The 19,551-nt window shown below is 29.4% G+C and overlaps 1 protein-coding gene, 2 non-coding genes and 1 pseudogene across 3 annotated transcripts; 3 read left to right on the top strand and 1 right to left on the bottom strand.

The window, feature by feature from the left end:
- Positions 1-145: 145 nt before the first annotated feature.
- On the top strand, positions 146-823 carry LOC132045999 (NAD(P)H-quinone oxidoreductase subunit K, chloroplastic). Its single transcript, XM_059436556.1, has one exon. It carries the CDS (start codon positions 146-148, stop codon positions 821-823), a length of 678 nt encoding a protein of 225 aa, XP_059292539.1.
- A 1,175-nt stretch (positions 824-1,998) lies between these two features.
- On the bottom strand, positions 1,999-2,071 carry TRNAF-GAA (transfer RNA phenylalanine (anticodon GAA)). The gene has a single exon. It is a non-coding gene; the product is annotated as a tRNA-Phe (tRNA).
- A 1,628-nt stretch (positions 2,072-3,699) lies between these two features.
- On the top strand, positions 3,700-3,772 carry TRNAT-UGU (transfer RNA threonine (anticodon UGU)). Its single transcript has one exon. It is a non-coding gene; the product is annotated as a tRNA-Thr (tRNA).
- Positions 3,773-8,599: 4,827 nt separating this feature from the next.
- LOC132046003 (acetyl-coenzyme A carboxylase carboxyl transferase subunit beta, chloroplastic-like) lies at positions 8,600-10,064 on the top strand (annotated as a pseudogene).
- Positions 10,065-19,551: the final 9,487 nt, after the last annotated feature.

Here is a 19,551-nt window from a genome sequence, read left to right as displayed (position 1 = left end):
AGAAGCTTTCATTTTCGTGCTTATCCTAATTCTTGGTTTAGTTTATGCATGGCGAAAAGGAGCGTTGGAATGGTCTTAGTTCGTTTCCTGAATACTTGTACAATAACAAAAAAAAAAAAAAGTAAAAAAAACCATTGAAACAATTATGAATTCCATTAAGTTTCCCGTACTTGATCGAACAACAAAAAACTCAGTTATTTCAACTACGTTAAATGATCTTTCAAATTGGTCAAGACTTTCCAGCCTATGGCCGCTTCTTTATGGTACCAGTTGTTGTTTTATTGAATTTGCCTCATTAATAGGCTCCCGATTTGACTTTGATCGTTATGGGCTAGTACCAAGATCAAGTCCTAGGCAGGCGGACCTTATTTTAACAGCAGGTACAGTAACAATGAAAATGGCTCCTTCTTTAGTGAGATTATATGAACAAATGCCTGAACCAAAGTATGTTATTGCTATGGGAGCGTGTACAATTACAGGGGGGATGTTCAGTACCGATTCTTATAGTACTGTTCGAGGGGTTGATAAGCTAATTCCTGTAGATGTCTATTTGCCGGGTTGTCCACCTAAACCAGAGGCTGTTATAGACGCTATAACAAAGCTTCGTAAGAAAATAGCTAGAGAAATCTATAAGGATCGAATTAGACCTCAACGGGGTAATCGGTGTTTTACTACCAATCACAAGTTTTTTGTTGTACGCAGTACGCAGACTGGAAATTATGATCAAGAATTACTCTATCCACCATCATCTACTTCAGAGATCTCTACTGAAACATTTTTTAAATACAAAAGCCCAGTATCTTCCCACGAATTAGTGAATTAGGGAGGATTTGAGAGAATAAGAAAAAAATCTTCATAAATTAGAACTCATGGTAAATGTGAAAGACTTAAATTTATATAAAAAAGGTGTGGGGGAAATAAAAAAGATGCAGGGCACTTTGTCCGTTTGGCTAGCCAAACGGGGGCTGGTTCATAGATCGTTGGGCTTCGATTACCAAGGAATAGAGACTTTACAAATAAAGCCCGAAGATTGGCATTCTATTGCTGTAATTTTATATGTATATGGTTACAATTATTTACGTTCCCAATGTGCCTATGATGTGGCACCAGGTGGCCTCTTAGCCAGTGTGTATCATCTTACGAGAATAGAATATGGTGTCAATCAAGCGGAAGAAGTTTGCATAAAAGTATTTACTCACAGGAGTAATCCCAGAATTCCATCTGTTTTCTGGGTTTGGAAAAGTACGGATTTTCAAGAACGGGAATCTTATGATATGTTAGGAATCACTTATGATAGCCATCCTCGGCTGAAACGGATCTTAATGCCCGAAAGTTGGATAGGGTGGCCTTTACGTAAGGATTATATTGCCCCCAATTTTTATGAAATACAAGATGCTTATTGAATGATAAAAAATGAGTCTTAGTTTCTACAACTACGGACCTTCGCGGAATATTTTTAATTCGATTCGTTTTTAGATCAAACAAACAGAAGAATAAAGGTCGTATTCATATTATTATAGATAGCTTAATCTCCAATTTGAAAGATACTTTTTTCCTAAAAGCCGAGCCAATAGGATGAACTAAAAAAAAAAAAAAGAGTTCTGCATTATGAACTTTGTATCGCGCACATAACTTAGTCAACTTTAGTCACATAACTGGGAATGAATAAATAAGATCGGAAAGCAATACAATAAATGGGGGGGTTAAAATTCTATTTCTATTGTATCTAATGAATCTTGGGGGTATTTCTGCCCTTCAACGATAGATACTATAGATATAGATAGATATAGATCTTTTTTTTACTTTTTTTTTTTATTCTTTCAACCAGAACTTTCCTTTCGAATATGTATTAGGTATAAAGTCTTATACATTTTTTTTGAACGGATGGATCCACAACATGAACAAAAAAAGAGAGGGGGATAAAGGATGATTGCACTTTTTTTACTAAAGATACGTTTAATTTGAAGACTAGAAACTTATCAAAATTAATCAATCCTATGCCAAGAACCAGATTTGAACTGGTGACACGAGGATTTTCAGTCCTCTGCTCTACCAACTGAGCTATCCCGGCCATTACCGAAGTATCATTCTCATTTTATGAGATGACTTAGGTCTATGTCAATTAAAAGAAACGCAAAAGTAGTAAATGAAAAAAGTTTTGGACCGGGAATTCATTGGATCTTCGAAAAGAAGACTTTCTAAGTTTTAGAATGAAAAATGATTTAGATTCGAAATAATTAAATGACTTAGGTCTAAATTAAAAGAAACGCAAAAGTAGTAAATGAAAAAAGTTTTGGACCGAATTCATTGGATCTTCGATATTTCTTTCTCATTTGTATATGTATGATATATCCCACAAGACTTGTCTATAATAAGAAAAGAAATTCGAGTTTGTAAAAGTGTCGGATGAATGAAAAAAGATAATGAATTCTTGAATAACTAAAAAAAGGGTAAGGTGTCAAACAGACTTTTTTAGGGAGTAGGGTTGGGGATAGAGGGACTTGAACCCTCACGATTTTAAAAGTCAACGGATTTTCATCTTACTATAAATTTCATTGTTGTCAGTATTGACATGTAGAATGGGACTCTATCTTTATTCTCGTCCGATTAATAAGTTCCACCAAGGATCTATCAGACTATGAAGTGAATCATTTGATTCAACACAAGGGATTGAACTCCATTTGTTAGAACAGCTTCCATTGAGTCTCTGCACCTATCCCGCTTTCTAAACTCTGGTTTGTTCGCGTAACTCAGGATTTGGCTCAGGATTGCCCATTGTTAATTCCAGGGTTTCTCTGAATTTGAAAGTTATCACTTAGTAGGTTTCCATACCAAGGCTCAATCCAATTAAGTCCGTAGCGTCTACCAATTCCGCCATATCCCCCTTTTTGCTTTGAGATTAGGATCTCATTATGATGTCTTTCCACTTTTTCTTATGCCGAAACCTTGGAATTCATTACATATAGATACTTATTTTATTTCTTTGGTATCTTCTTGCATTTTTTTTAGCCCCATCCATATTGATTTAGTTTAATCAACAAAGATTCTATCATTTTTGTATTTGCAATTCAATATGGTTATATATTAGAGAACATATATATGTTCTTCCTTTTCTCATCGTTGTTTTAAATTTTAAGAAATAGTCGAACGGTCGATTTGTTTTTTTTACTTCCATGAAAAGAAATTTATGATCATTATTGAAACTTAGAATTCTACAATGTGCAACGGAAAAAGATTATAAGTCTACTTCGTAGATTTGAAATTCGAATAATTAGAAAAAATTATATTCGAAATGAATATTTGAATATTCATTCTAATAATTATATAAAATAATAAAGAAAATAAAAAGATAAAAAGTATAAAATAATAATAATCGCATGAGGTTAGAACAAAAAAACCAAGAATTTCAAATCAGATATCATTTAACTTTAAAAAAAAAAGCTTTCCGGTCTAATTCAAATTTTCTTATTTAGAAACTCATGAAATCAAAATTAGAAAGTCGATCTATTGCTATATTCTATTAATTAATTAAGGTTTTGTTTTATTTATTTAATGATAGTCACTATTTATTTGAGCTATATTCTGTTCTAGAATATCGAAAATATGATGAATTCTAAATAGATAAGGAAAAATATGAATAGAATAGTTAATTAATACGATCTAGTAGTTTAGTGAATTTGTATACACTATTTTAGTTGAGCCCGCTTAGCTCAGAGGTTAGAGCATCGCATTTGTAATGCGATGGTCATCGGTTCGATTCCGATAGCCGGCTTTTACATAGTTTTTCGTTTTTTTACATGATTTTTAATGTATTCTAGACCAATGACAGTCTTTTTATACTTTTTTATCTTTTATTTTCTTTTATTTTATATAATTATTAGCAAATCATAAATGCAACGCATTATTGAAGCACATTGATTCTACTTTAAGTACAAATCTAAAAAGGAAAATTTAATATATTTAAATTACCACTGTCTTTACTATCATTTTTAACATCAGATTTCTCAGATCAAGATTTTGAAGAAAGAGAAAATAATATCATTTTTGTGCACTAGGTTGATGCAAACATAAAATGGGCCCGGCTCTGAGACCAATTATTTAACAATCATAAACATGATTAAACAATTTTTTATCAAAAACAACTGTGTTGGAAACAAATGTGTAATGCAAAAAAGTGTTTGGCAAAAAAGTATATGTGAGAATTTATTTCTTTTGTCAAACAAATAGGTATTTATATTTTTGTATTTGGAGTGGCCATTGTGTTCTTATATTTTGTGGAACAATATCGCTCATAGATATATGTTTGAGCTATATAATGACTTCTATTTATATTATTTTATATACAAGTTTGTATTTAATTACATTTTGATGTGTGTTATTATTTTTGCAATAAATGTTTTGAATTCTAAATTATCTAACAATATATCCTCTCCCATTGTATCAATAATATTTTGATAAAAACACTAAAACAATATGACAACAAAATATTTTAATGATTTGTAGATTAAAAATCTGATAATAATATTTTTAGTTGTTTATATATTTTTTAAATTAAAAAGTATTAAGCACTCTTTACGTTTATGTCACAATATATTTTAATTCTATAATTCTAATCAATACAGAAGAACTACAGAAATTGTTTCGAGAATTTTCTTTGTCTAGATCAATAAGTTAAATAATTTCAACATCTGTAAATCAAATAGGGCTTACCCCTTAATTCTAGGACGAAAGATCATTTTGGTTCCTTCTCATTCTGCCTAGCTTAAATAGACTGGTATTCCCTATCAATATCTCCAGAATGATGGGTTCTTTAATTCCTACTAAATGGATTAATAGGCCTTAAATTTTCTCCTCTTTCTAAAAAAAGTCATGGGAAAAGAAACGATTTATTAATAAGATCAATCAATTGATTCGTGATGCTCCTCTGCTGCACGTAAAACGAGTTACCTAACTGAGCTATAGCCCTTGTTTTTGATCCATATTTTATCTTATCATGTAGATAATTTCTTAAATATTTCGATCAGACATTATATCTCTTTTTATCTCTTGGTTTTTTAACTTAGAAATAATATTATAATCTAATGAAAAATCCTCTCTTTCATGAAAAAAACAAATCAGTGGGTTTAAATTTTCGGGGAAATATTTTAAAAAATTTTAAGAAAATTGCACCGTGAGTAATTTCTAATAAGAAAATACTTTTTTATTTTCCCTTTTTGATCTTTGCCTCACTAAATTTCCCAAATAAATCCATTAAAACCCCCCTTTTTCGTTTTCCCCAATTGTTTTTTTTTTTTAAATTCCCTTTTCAAGTTTGCTGACTCGTGGGTCAATTCACTATTCTTCTCTGCATCATTTTCTAAAATTTTAAATTTTTTATCCATTAATTTAATTCATTGTATCTATAACCCATTAAAAACTATATTTTGAGCAATAATAAATTTAATTTATTAATAGGTCTAAAACATCATATACGGCTAGAAAGATATAATAGATCAAAGAGTATCAAATTATATTACAGTTGTAATAATAAAATTTATCGTTTGAAATGCATAACTCTTTCAAAGACCCAACATGCATAAATACAATGCATTTACTTTTATATGACAAATCCAATATTTTTTAATTCTATAATTCCTAATGTTTATGTACTATAGAATATATGAGAAGTTTAACTAATTCTATTAAAAAATATTATAATATTTCTGTGTTTTTACCGGATCCACCATTATCTTTTCAGGGTTATTAGAATCCTCTTTATAAACATATCAGTTGGTAGAATTTAATAGAATGCTACATGAAGAACATAGGTCAATGCTAATTATATATAGCCACTAGGTTTTGCATGTTTGATATTGATAAATATCCCCTTGAGATCCATATCAGATATAAAAACATAACTTATATCTTATATCCAGTCATCTATAAACTATATATGAACTTCTACTAAAGAAGAGTTAAATAATATATAAAATAGAATATTTTTTTTCTGAGCTCTTGTGGATCAATGCACCATTTAAAAATTGTAATTTCGTGTACCTATTCGTCCTCTTCAGTTTTTGGTTTGGGTATTTTATTTTTTGGAGTTTTGGTTCTTAGTAAGTGTTCAATTATTTACAAATTTTGATATGGAATTTATTTTGGTTTTTGCTACGGGTTTCAGTAGAAAACCGGCTAATATGAAAAAAAGAATGCTCTAACTTAGTTCTGGTTTGATTTCTGGCTTTGTAATTATGGATTTATAGATAAAACTATCAGATAAATTTAAATATCTTTCTTGTAATTCAGTTTTTGTGATAAAAATATCGGATAACTCAAATATTTTTTTCTTTAACTATTTTGGAAAAGAAAATATTCAGGTGATTTGTTGTTCGGGTAGTTCAATTTATAAATACTATTTTTAGGATATGAAACTCGGTTATTTATAAATTGAATATACTTCTACTACTTAATTCCTATTTCAAAAATAGATAATTTGTAATCTAGCTAATATAAAAACTACAGGCGCGAATTTATGAATGGGAATGTTATGCTAATATCGACAGGACACAAATTATCAGCAGGAACTACAATTCGCATTGAAATTCGTCACAAGAATAAACCATGCGACAAATTTACTGAGATTTCCCATATCAACACGTCCATCCTCTCTTTAAACCCTCGGTCGCGCTCATAACTGCAGCTCAACTCGGTATTTCTAATGGTAACATGCCTACCGTCACATTAATTTCTTGACAGCATATCTCGACAGCAACACCAGACATTATATTAGGCATCTTACTTGAAGAAGGCTTACATCAATTTTCAGACCAATGTTTGGCAATGCATCCCAGGTTGTTTTTCACGTATTAAAACTTTGGATCCAATGTAAGTTTATTCTCATAATAAAATATGTTCAATTTTATTTTGAAATTTTCAGTGCAGAAAATCTTCGATAAAATTCATTAGTTAATTCAATAATAAATGAGAGTAAACTCATTTCATTGCCCACTTAGAATATACAATTCAATTTGTTACTTAATTAAATTTCAATGAAGAATGAGTCGTTTTCAAGCTCAACTAGCCGAACCGAAAACTAGTTTTAAAATAAAAAATATATGAATAAAAAAATTTTGGAAATCTTTGATTTATTTGTCATAATGACAGAGACTATTTTATCTAGCAATTCGAATGGGACTCTATTTATGATTCATATTTCGATCTCATTTTTTTTTTTCATATTTTTCATTTTAGCATATCAGTATGCGTATACATCATATCAACTCCCCTATTTTCATTTTCATGGATAATTCCGCATATTGTCATATCTAGGATTTCATATACAACATATATTACTGTCAAAGTGATTTTATTATTTAATATTAAATATTTCGATTTATAAAAAGTCAAAGATTCAAAACTAAAAAAGTTCTATACATAAGAATATGCAATAATGATGTATTTGGCGAATCAAATATCATGGTCTAAGAAAAGAATCATTCTGAATGATAATTTGTGAAGATTTCACAATGAAAAAGGAGTTAATTAAATCTATTCCTAATTTATATTTTGTTTTATTGCAAGAATTCTCATGACTTGGGGGAGGAGACTGTCTACCGCAGGCAGAAGACTAGAAACGAAATGTTGGATTCCAAGGCTGTAAAGTAATCTTAATGACCAAGGATACTGATAATTGGCAAAAAAATTCCACGACATTGCAGTAACTACTGAATCTCTGCTGGTACATGGACATAGGACCATAGACTTTTACAAGAGCAGATGCTGCATCGAGCCCGTTCCAGGAGGAAAACTCAATTTATTGCGTATTCCCTTGACCTTTTGAAGAAAATCTGTACACATGTTACCTCAATTGTATGGTAATATTGGGTTCAAGCCTTACCTTTTGGAAATCTGCCTCCCTTCATTTCTAAACTTTGAGACCTTTATGATCAAGTTGAAGAAGAAAGGTATGGACGTCTATAGGATGTATTACAAGTTGGGTTATCCGAGAGAATAGTGAACGGGTTTATGAATTCTACGTGGTTTACCAAGATGATGAGAAAGGTCCCATTTTTCGTTGGAAGACCGTTTCTTTTTTTTGTGCCGAAATATTAAATCACAGAGTGAAATCAGGACATTATTTAAATTTGTTTGCAAATGCAAATGATGAAAGGTATTTGAAATGGAGTTCTATCGTAATGCGATGACTGGGGATTCACCAAATATTTTGGCTCATTAGTTGGCCTACTCTTCACCCCGCCGATGCTCCCGCTATTATTTTAGACGAGATATGACACTCCGTAATGTCAAACTTACGTCTATCGATGAATTTTGCGTAACGTAATAGGTAAACTTAAAAGGAGACGTCAATTTAGACTGTTTTCCGATGATATGTTGAAAGACCGAAGCCGTGTATTTTTCGCTGGATGATCTCATACAGGTTTCTACCTGTGTTTCGAAGTATTCCTTTGGCTATCTTCGCTGAATCGGGGTATTCTACTTTTGGGTGGCGAAATAGGCCCCCTTTGGGAAATGCACCGAATCCTTTAATAACCAGAAACTAGAAAATGTGTACAAGCAATAAAGAGGACTTGATCAGAAGAAATTATCCTAAAGACTGCAAATGGATCTAACTGCTGCTGCTTGTGAAATGGAAGATCCTTAACTCACATCGAATAGATGGCCAAGACAAATTGGGGTTCAGTATTTTTTTATTTTTATCGATAAACTCGGCTCAATCTTTTTTAAAAAGAGGCCAAATTTCTAGTGTATATACTGTTTTTGATAGATCATACTAATCTAGATATACAAAATCTGAAAAAAGAGATTAAACACAACTACAATTTTATATGTGTAATGTCCACAGAAATTCTATACGAAATATATAGATTCTTAGGATTTTTGTATTCTTTTTAGGATTTGTGTCGGAAGCGCAATGTCTGCTTCATGTTATCCTGTTTCTTTTCATTCCGTATTAGGAAATAAAAATTTTTTATATATTAATGCAGTTTTTACTAAGAAAGTTCTTCATATCATTATATTCATAAGCGAAGAACAAATATTTCTTTTTTTTTTAATGAGAACACAATATAGAAAATCCTTATTTTCATTTAAATTGAATTTATTAATTTCAATTGCTTTATAATCTTAATTAGCAATTGCATCGACATGCTTGCTTACTCTGAATAGAAAATTAACTATTCAAATTTTTTTGCATTTTTATTTTTTTCATTGAATGATGTGTATTTTTTATTTTTTCATGTAAATAGAGGCTAGAAACTCTATGGAAAATCGTATCGTTTGTCTGACAGGAGGCAGAATTTAGTACGAAGCAATGGATAGTTTTGCTCTAATTGAAAAGACTACTATAAGTAAAGACCAGTTTATATATATGTATAAAAACTTTTATGGTAAGGTGAGCGTTCTAGATACAATAATGTTGATCTTTAGTTGCTCAAGGACATTCGAATTTCCTTGGATGACACCTTTTTTGTTAGGGATAGTAATAAAAATAGTTATTCTATATATTTTGATATAAAGAAAAATTTGAGATTAACAACATTTGACGTGACCTAGAAAATTTTTAAGATTATTGTAGTTCTATCTGAATATCTAAAAGTGACAACGACTCTGCACTATAATTTGCATTAAATATAAATATAATTGTAATAATCACATTAATGGGCCATTGACTCTTATTTTCGTTCTCACGCACCTCTGATCACCTTTTAAGCGATAGTAATTCCAATGAAAATTACATTTATAATTTCATTTTTACGTGAAAGGAAAAGTGGAAGATTCGTGAAAGCAAATAGCAAATAAGAACTAATAATAATCATATGTTCTAATTTCGATATAACTTAAAAACTACAATCAATTGTGGATTCAATGCGATAATTGTTATGGATGTAATGTATAAGAAAGTCGAAAATGAAATGTTTGTGAAAGTGGACATTATTTGAAAATGACCAGTTCAGAAGGAATTGAGCTTTCGATGATCAACAAATCCTATGGATGAACATGGTTCTCTGCGGAATCCCCTAAATTTCGGAAAAAACCAAAAGCGTATTCCTCTGCTCAAAAACAGGGTTAGCTATTCAAACGGTACATCAACTAAATGTATTCCCTCTTGGGGTTATGGATTTTTGTTTATGAGAATAAGACATAACGAAAAAATAACTCGTTTGATCGATATGCACCAATGTTTTATCTTATTTAGTGTGTTCTTCGGAGGACAAAAGGAATTTAAGTTTGATGCAAATGGCAAAATTCTTCGGTTTATATTGTTATCAATCAAGTAAAGGTTATTCTAAAATTCAATTCTTCATCTCCTACTACTGTAAAGAAGTTGAATTATTGCCGAGACCTATGCCTATTAAATTTGCGGAAACAAAGAAGTGCAAACATTGAAAAAGCCTGCCGAAAGAAACTGATCTTTTGCATGGAAAACGAATATGTACCGCGTAATCCTTAAAGATGTTGTAATGGTAATTTCAGCTCCATTTTCCTTTGAACAAAAATGAAATCAAATAGAACAGTTGGACTATCGAGAATTAAACGAAACCCTGAAAATTCATTTTTCTTTCGAATCCTTTTTTATCGATATTCTTGTTTACTACTCAGTAAACCTTTATCAACAAGATAAAAGTGAATTTTGCTTTCGGAGGATTCAAATTCGACTAAAAATTAAGCAAAGTTTTTCCTCTCTTGCTGCATATGGATAGACAATTCAAATAGAGATATAGATCTATAGAGAATCTTGCATCGTTTATTTCCCGAAATTACCTGTATTTGAATCAGATTCAATAAATTTTTGTATAAATTTTAATGGAATAAAATTTTTTCTTTATTAATGACTTATTAAAGACAAAAGAACAAGAGAATAATAAAATCTAACAGAAGTATGATAATACATCTATTTGATTTTGAAGATTAATAAATTTATTTTATTTGGCGTTTCTTGTATTTTTTATTCTATTTATAGTAGGTTCTATTCTATATATTTCTATTGGGGTATATATTAGTATTAGATATATATTTAAAGATACTTAGTATAATTATATAATATATAATAGAATAATAAAAATACAAGATATTCTAAGATATCTTTAAATTCAGAATATAACAATAACGGTACAAATAAATTGAAGTACCCCGTTTTATGACAACTTTCAACAACCCACTATTTTATGCCTTTAGAAACACAATTTCCGGCATTTGTAGCTTCTTTCTTCATATTCAAAAAATGGATTTTTAGATCGGATAACCGAATCGCTATAAAATCCCTTTTTTAAAAACTTCGATTTATAAGACATTTGAGAATATTGTATAACACATAGATTCCCTGCAAACATAGCTAAAAGCTTTTATACGTAAACTTGTATATGGGGTAACTCAATTTGCGCTCTTTGAAAAATGGATAATTGCTAGTATGGAAATTCAAGTCAATATGTATTTAATTGTATATATAATTATCAATGTATTTATTTAACATATGTATATAATTATAAGGATCCATGGGGATTTATTATTTTAGATATAAACAATTATATAATTACTCAAAAATGGTTCACAAAAAATGTATGAATGTGAGACTTTGAAAAAGAAGGAATTTCTCAATTCCAAAATTATAATGATCTAATTATATAGTTTGGGGATCAATTCTAGATTTATAACGGTCTCGAAAAACAAATTCTCGGGCTTTTTCCCTTTTTTCTGATTCATTGGATTTCTTGGAAATTTTATTCTTTGGTTATCTCAAATCATTTTTCCAATGATAAACTTCATAAAGCTCCAATGTTGCTATTTATGTGCCTCACTTTGGAAAATTGGTAATGGTTATGATCTTTTCGACCGAAAAGTACGTATTTTCGTTGGGAATTTCACTGGAAAAGCCGTCGCATCTTTACGGTTCCTTTGAAAGATATTCAGTCGATCAGAATCGAAGACAGAAGATGTTTCTACTGACTCCTGTCATATATGGAAATTCGAAGTCCAAGAATATTCCTTTCATGACTGAAGACACACACACACGAAATTGAGCAAAGAAACAACGAAGCTTACTTCTTGCGTCAATATAATTAAATATTTTTAAATGAATTCTTTAAAAATTTAAGACTAAATCCTTTGGCAATGAAAGAAAACGAAGAATTTAACTTCTTTTTCAGTTAGTATTCATCTATTCTTTATGCTCGTTTTTATATATTTAATAGAGAAGAGGAGTTTATTCGTCTCGAAAAATAGAATCATATTTTATTTTAAAAATTAAAAGAAATTCTTTTAATAGTGATCGAAAAGGGGAATAACATCCTGGAAATACAATTTTTCTTGATTCCAGAATTGGAAGTGTATTCTGAGTCTATTTCTGTATTCTTTCTGGATTCAAAGCAAAGACAAGTACTAAATCAAGAAAAATAAAGAAATTATAAACTCAATACATTCTAATTAGAATAGGGAAACTCATGCTCGATAAAAATAGTAATCTAATAGAATCAACAAATACGCAACAAATTCATTAACAATTCACGAATTCAAATGGCAAAGCATTCATTCCTTTTTTATTTTACATCTATATCTTTTTGCCCTAGTTAATCTCTCTCTGCTGTAATAAATTTGAAAACTAGATTAGTGAGGTAGACTAGACAATGCGAAACTTCTTGAATGATATTCAAGAAAAGATGTTCTAGAAAAATTCATACAATTAGAGACTATTCCAGCTGGAAATGACAATAGTAATACCCAGAGAGCCGATTTGCTGAACAATGCAGAATCCCGCAGAGAACGATCAATTCATCAAGATACGAAATATGTCCATACAATCTTGCGCTTCTCGACAGATCTAATATCTTCGTTATTCCTAAATGGTGAATTCCCTTTTAGGTAGAGAAAGAAACTTTTTATTCAATTCTTGGGATTTCAAAGATTCCTATATATTTAAATTGATACAAGTAAAAGCTTTCGATTCTTTTATTAACTGATTTATGTATCGGATTCCATTCGCCTCACGGTAGAGCAATGATTGGTATATTTACAAGATATTTTCATTATGGGCTTTTATCTGTCTGAATTTCTACCTTTCAATCATTCTTGATACAATTTTTAAATGTGGATCTTTCGTTATTTAAATCATTAATGTCATCGTCACTTGTGATTTATCATGCAATAAATGACACACGATTCGCAATCAATTCTACTCTTTCTTACTTTATACATCAAAGTCGTATTTACTTTACTCTTTTTTGCCGAGAAACCTTGTATATTTCAATAAAAGGAAATTTTTTCAGTAAACAAATAGCGGCTAGAAGTATATTATCGACCTACTAACTTTTATTGTAAGAATTTTCGGGATATGTTGGACCATGCAAACTAGAAATACCTTTTTCTTGGGCCAAGAAGAGATTTTCGCTCCATATCTAATCTCCTCATGATATATATAATAACTTGGGCATCCATTTGAGGAATCAATTTTACTTAACAAATTATGAGAATCCACGAACAACTGGGCGTATTGTGCCAATTACCTTAAAGACCGTGGATGTTCCAAAAACCCCTCCCGATACTGTATTTGAAGCAGTTGTAAAATTCCTTATGATATGCAGCTAAAACAAGTTCTAGCTAATGGGAAAGGGCTTGAATGTGGGAAACTTATTTACCTGGGATTTGTGATCGTAAATTTTACCCGAGATCAAGAAGATAGAATCTTTTCAGAATTACCCCAATAAAAGATATTCTTTGATGGAATTTTTCCCGTCAAAATAAGTGAAATAACCTTTCTAATTTGCCCGAACTACAATAAGATGTTCACTTCTTAAATATCTATATACATAGGTAAATAGGAAAGGGCAGATTGAAGAAAATAACAATACAATTTATAATGCTGGCAGGAGGATAATAAACAAATTTTACGAAAAGAAAAGTCAGAAAGAAATAAGTAATGCATATGTACCTGAAAATGAGTCTTGTTTCAAGGGCGAATCCCAAACTCGATCAACCATTAACGCAATCCCAATATTAATTGGGTCAGGTCAAAGTACAGATCCAATTATCGTCAAAACTTCTTTAGATCTTATTTTACAAATCTTTTTGGGTTTTTAAAAAGAACAGTTTGAAGATTCAATTATCGATAATTTTTAATCTTCTTAGCTTATCAAATTCGTAAAGAAAGGGCAAAAAATTATCAAAGCCTTTATCTCTCTTTGGAAACTTTCGATTCCTTTTCGACAGATGTCAAGAATTACTGTCTATTATCTAATCTAGTATGTATATTAAGACAGATTCATTTATCCCCTTTTCTTTTTTTCAATACAAGGTATATTGAAAAAATGGGAGAGTAATGTATATCTGTCGTTAATGACAATTGAAATTGATAGAATCTATCAATAATCAAGGATTTTTGTAATTAGAATGGAAAAATTTGACTAGATACTAAGATAAGGGGAAGCAAGCGCAGAAAAAAAGGAACTATAAATTGGCGAAATAGCAAATTTAGGGACTATAAGTATTATTTGTCTTGCGAGTCTTCGACACAAGAAAGGGATGCAAAATTCCTGCTATGTCGATCTTCATTCTTAATTGCATTCGTTAAAAAATCTATTCTTATTTACATATATATTACTGTTTCTATATATATAACGTTTTAATATATCTATATTAATATATATAGTATATATAATTATTAATTAATAGTATAATAATAGTTACTTTTTTGTAGTTTTATTTATTTTTATTTCAATTTTGATGAAATACTAAATAAATAAAAATAGAAAAACTTCTATTAATATAGACAAGTTTAATGATAGATCTAATGATAAAATATTGTATCAACTATGAAAACAGAAAATAAATTAAATTGATTCCCCTTTCTATCTTTGAAAGGTAATAATAAATACTATATATTCATGGCCTACTAATCTAATTAAGTTCATTTTCAAAACACGATAAAATTGTTCTGATATTAGCACTTCAACGGACCCCCTCGAATCAGACAAGAAGAGGATAGACCCCGTTGAGTTCTTATGTTTCCGTCTATAACTCAGTTCATCCAATTTCTACGGGATGAACACAATCCTGAATATGAGCCATAAAAGAAAACCGATCGCAAGAATACCAGCTACGGCCACCTATTACCCAAAGGAGAATCCTCCAGTATCAGCCATTTATCTTCCTTCCTCATCGAGTGATAATAAAACGATCAGAATAATTATGATATATAATCCATCGGATAATGAATAATTACTACTCTTTCTTTTATTTTATTATTCTACGCTCTTTTTTAATTTTAATTGAAAATAATTGAAAAAAAAACAAATACAAAAATAATTGAAAGTACGATTTAATTCAACATTTTTTTCGTTCGATTATTATTCATATCTAAATTAATTCGGTTTTTCATTGGATGAGCTGCAAAATTTCTATGTCAGACAATTAAAAAGGATTTGATATCTATATCATTGATCCTCTAAAAGATCTAAACGTCGATTATTCAAAAACAGCCTGTTATTAATGGAATGCGCTTGTCGCTCTCTGCTCGTTTGGCGAGGCCTATGCGTCGTAAACCCATTAACGACAATAACCTGTCACCAATGAGCAATGGAAGACAAGTAATACTATGAATGACAGTATCAATACTGTAATAATATCAGCAGAAGGCTGTTCTCCTGTGCTTCCAGACATGCTGAACTCCAGATATTCTCGTAAGGAATCGATTCTGTAAGATGAATCAATAAACTCAAATTCACTGAGATTACTTTTATGAATCGTAATAAAAAAGTATTTTTAGAGTCTACCGTCAGTATATCCTTCTTCTGACACAGCAACGCAATTTGAATTAGTATAAATGAAGTGTTAGATAATTTATTTCGTTTTTTCTTGCTTATCGATGTCCATGCCTTCTCCACTAACATCTATAATCTATAAAGCGATCCTTTATTTTGTTTTTGGACTAGAAAAATAAACTAAAGATTAGATAAAATGAAAATTCAAGAGGAATTTCTAATTCTAATAATTCATTAAGAAAATTCTCATATTTAAGTCAATTGAATCCAAAACCCATCAATTTCATTTTATTGCATATATAATTGTAGAAGATTTTTGTAATGATAATATGACCCCCCTTTCATTTTGGCTATTTTAAAGGAATTAATTTCCAGTAACAAGAAAGGAAGAATGAGATTTTAGAATCAATTCAAAGAACAACAAATAATAAAAAAATAATAATACTAAATCTTTTTTGGAATGCATAGTATTCAATTCAAGGATTTCTTTAACTAACTACAAAGATGATAGGTTTTTCACTCTATTTTTCTATATAATATCGAAAGAAAAAAAAACCTAAAACCTAGAGAAACGATAAGAAAAATTGCCTAATTACAAGTTTTAAAAATCTCGTTAAAATAAATAACTATTTTTTTGACTGTCTCGTTTAATAAGTAAGAGTTTGCTTTAATTTATTTTCGTAGATTAAATGAAGAAAACTGCTCTATATATTAATCTACTTTATTCAAAAAGTTCTATGTTTTGGCAACTGAAGTTATATAATAGAGTTATTTTTATGTATTATTTTTTTCTTAGAAAAGTAAAGAATTTTTTCAATGAATCAGTGCATCAATTCTGAATCTGGATACGGTACAGATGCAAAGACGATGAATTTGGAATTTTTTTCTTTTTATCTATTTTTTGTTCATACCACCCATAATGATACTCACAAATTTTAGAATAATTTTTGATTCTTGGAACTTTAGTATTTGTATCTATCTTAAAAATTTTTTTATTGAAACTTCAGGAAATACTAGAAACTATGTATAAAAAAACATATTTTAATGAGTCATTCATGCCCTACTATAACTGGATTATTTCGATTTTCTACTAGCGAAAGCACTCCTCAGTTCCTCATTAACAACGACTTTGAATTAATTGATGTCTTTTTGTCAAAAGAATAGGGTATTTCATATGTTGGGAAGTTCTTTCCCTGTTATAATTTTGTCATTGAAATCGTACGATTAAAGCTGGAAATGATAGTCTCTCTTTCTCCCTTTCAAAATAAAACAAAAATGAAAATGATTGAGATTTCTTTATTTGGAATCGTCTTAGATCTAATTCCATTATTAGAATCCTGGCTATTTTTTTCATGACGTGAGTTTGGGACTTTAATTAACATCTCTTTTTTTGACACCTCTCTTCATTGGAATCTAATTCAGATTGCTGTCAATTTATTTGCGAACGGAATTTGACCAATCTAAACAAGTGACATCCTCTGAATTGAACCTACGACATTGGAGTTCCCGGGAACTGAAACTAGAGCGCTTTCTTTTTTTCAAAAAAACGAAAACTAGAAGGACATTCTTTAAGGGAATATTTTTTCTATACGATATACTATATCATAGTATATCATAAATTTCAGGAATATATGTATGTCAATTTTATTAAAAGATAGATCTAAAATAGATTCCTCGTTCCTTTCAGAAGAGCAATAATAGAGAACACCCGTACATTTGTACCCAAAAAACAAACGCGCTACCAAACATATAATTCCTTTGCAATGTCATTTCCAATTCCTATCTTTTATTCCTTTTTCATATCATATCAGTAACAAACATATATATAATTAAAAAAATTACTTTTTTTAGAGCAAATCTAAAAATTTCAAATTTATAAAACGTTTCCATTTTAAAATAGAATCTATAAGATCATTCTAGTAGATTTTAATATTTCAATTCTAATTTTGAAAATGAGGTTACATATACAAATGCAAGAACTTCTTAACTACATGTACATCTATAGTTATATATATTACTATATATATTGTAATACAATAAAGAAGAAGAAGGAAAGTCAAATAGCAGATCTAAAAACATATCTTTCAGTAGCACCGAGTACTAAAACACTCTATGGATTCGTTTCGATTAGCAGAACTTTATTAATAGAGATTAATCGTTTATTTCAGATATTAACACTTCCTTTTAATTCTGAATTATTAACATCAGAAAGAATAAAAAAATTTAGAAGATACGATCAACGATCGAGACCTTTTTTTCTAATTCATTTTTATTATAAAAAAATGAATTAGAAAAGAAATAGACGAAATCATAAAAACGAGAAATCAGATAAAAAAAATTTAGCTTGGAAATATCCCTGCAGATATAAAAATACTTTGAAATAGTTTTCAAAAAATCATTCGATAATACTTATTATTTTATTTTTATTTAATTACTAATTAATATTCGCAACGAAATATTTAAGACATTTTTAATTAAGTTAGCAGCTTCTATTTTGGTTCTTATTATGGATCTAAATGAAACCCAGAAGATTTGAACGAATCATAAATCAAGGAAGGTTTCATGGCCAAGATTCAAAGATGTTCAGTAACAGTATTTTGGAATGTACCAGTTATGTTCGAAAATGATATTAGAGATCGTAGATGCGTTTCAGATATATTACTCAAAGAAATCGGCATAACACTCCTAGTCGGTAGAACCGAAGGAGTCCCTGTCCCTATTGTTATAAACTTATACAATTCATGGGGAAATCAAGAAATAGATAAAATTGAGTCATATATGTCAAATTTTATTTTAAGAACAGGAATAATTGTATGCGTATTATTACATATATATATATATAAACAAATAAAATATAGAAAGAAATAAAATCCTATATTCTTAATTCTATATAAACTCTATCTATATAAATAAATCGTTTAATTTTGTCCGATCAAAATGAATTTTAGAGGTAAAGAATAAAAAAATTATGAATAAATCTAAATGCAGCGATCTTTCGTCGGCATTTACCCCGATCAATCAGAGATCGAAAATTGATATAGAAACATGATTTAATTAATCGATTTGTCAGTGAACAAGGAAAATATTATCTAGACAGATTGAATATAACTTTAAAACAACAACGATTAATACTATTGCTATAAAACGAAACAGGTAACATCTTTTATTACCTTTCTTAATAATCGAAAACAATTTGAAAATGAGTCGGCCCAAATTTTAAACAGAAAAATAGCATTCTTCAATTTAATAACTAATTTAAGAAAAAAAAGAGGTTAAATTTTTTTTCGCTCCCAAACAAAATCAAAAGATTTTTACCCAAAAATAAAAAAAAATCGTCGAAAAAAAAAAATAATCTATTTTTTTCGTTACCCTCTTTTTTTTGACGACTTTTTTATTTCTACTCCCCCTCCCCTATTTCCCAAAAACCCATTTCAAATTTTTATAATTTTTTAATCCCATTTTGATTCGAAATATTAAAAAACCCTATTTAATAAGATTTTTAATTTTTTCGTTAAAAAAATTTTTTTAAAGAATTTTTATGAAACGGTTTTTTAAAAATTTCCGTTTTTTGAACAGTGATCCAAAAAGCGAAATTTCTTTCTTTTCGGCAGCCAAAATAAACATTTCTGTTGATCTTTGGAACCATTGTAAAATAAACAGTTTTTTTCCCCCAAATTTTATCCCCGTTTTTAAATTTTAGTCATTAAAAAACAAACTTGAATAACTAATTCTTTTTTTTAATTATTCTTTTTTTCATTAATAACCCAAAATAAATTAATTATAAAAAATTCCCAAAAAACTT

The sequence above is a fragment of the Lycium ferocissimum genome, unplaced genomic scaffold, assembly GCF_029784015.1.
Source record: "Lycium ferocissimum isolate CSIRO_LF1 unplaced genomic scaffold, AGI_CSIRO_Lferr_CH_V1 ctg8985, whole genome shotgun sequence".
Classification (NCBI taxonomy): Eukaryota; Viridiplantae; Streptophyta; class Magnoliopsida; order Solanales; family Solanaceae; genus Lycium; species Lycium ferocissimum.
This window is presented reverse-complemented; position numbering and strand designations above follow the sequence as displayed.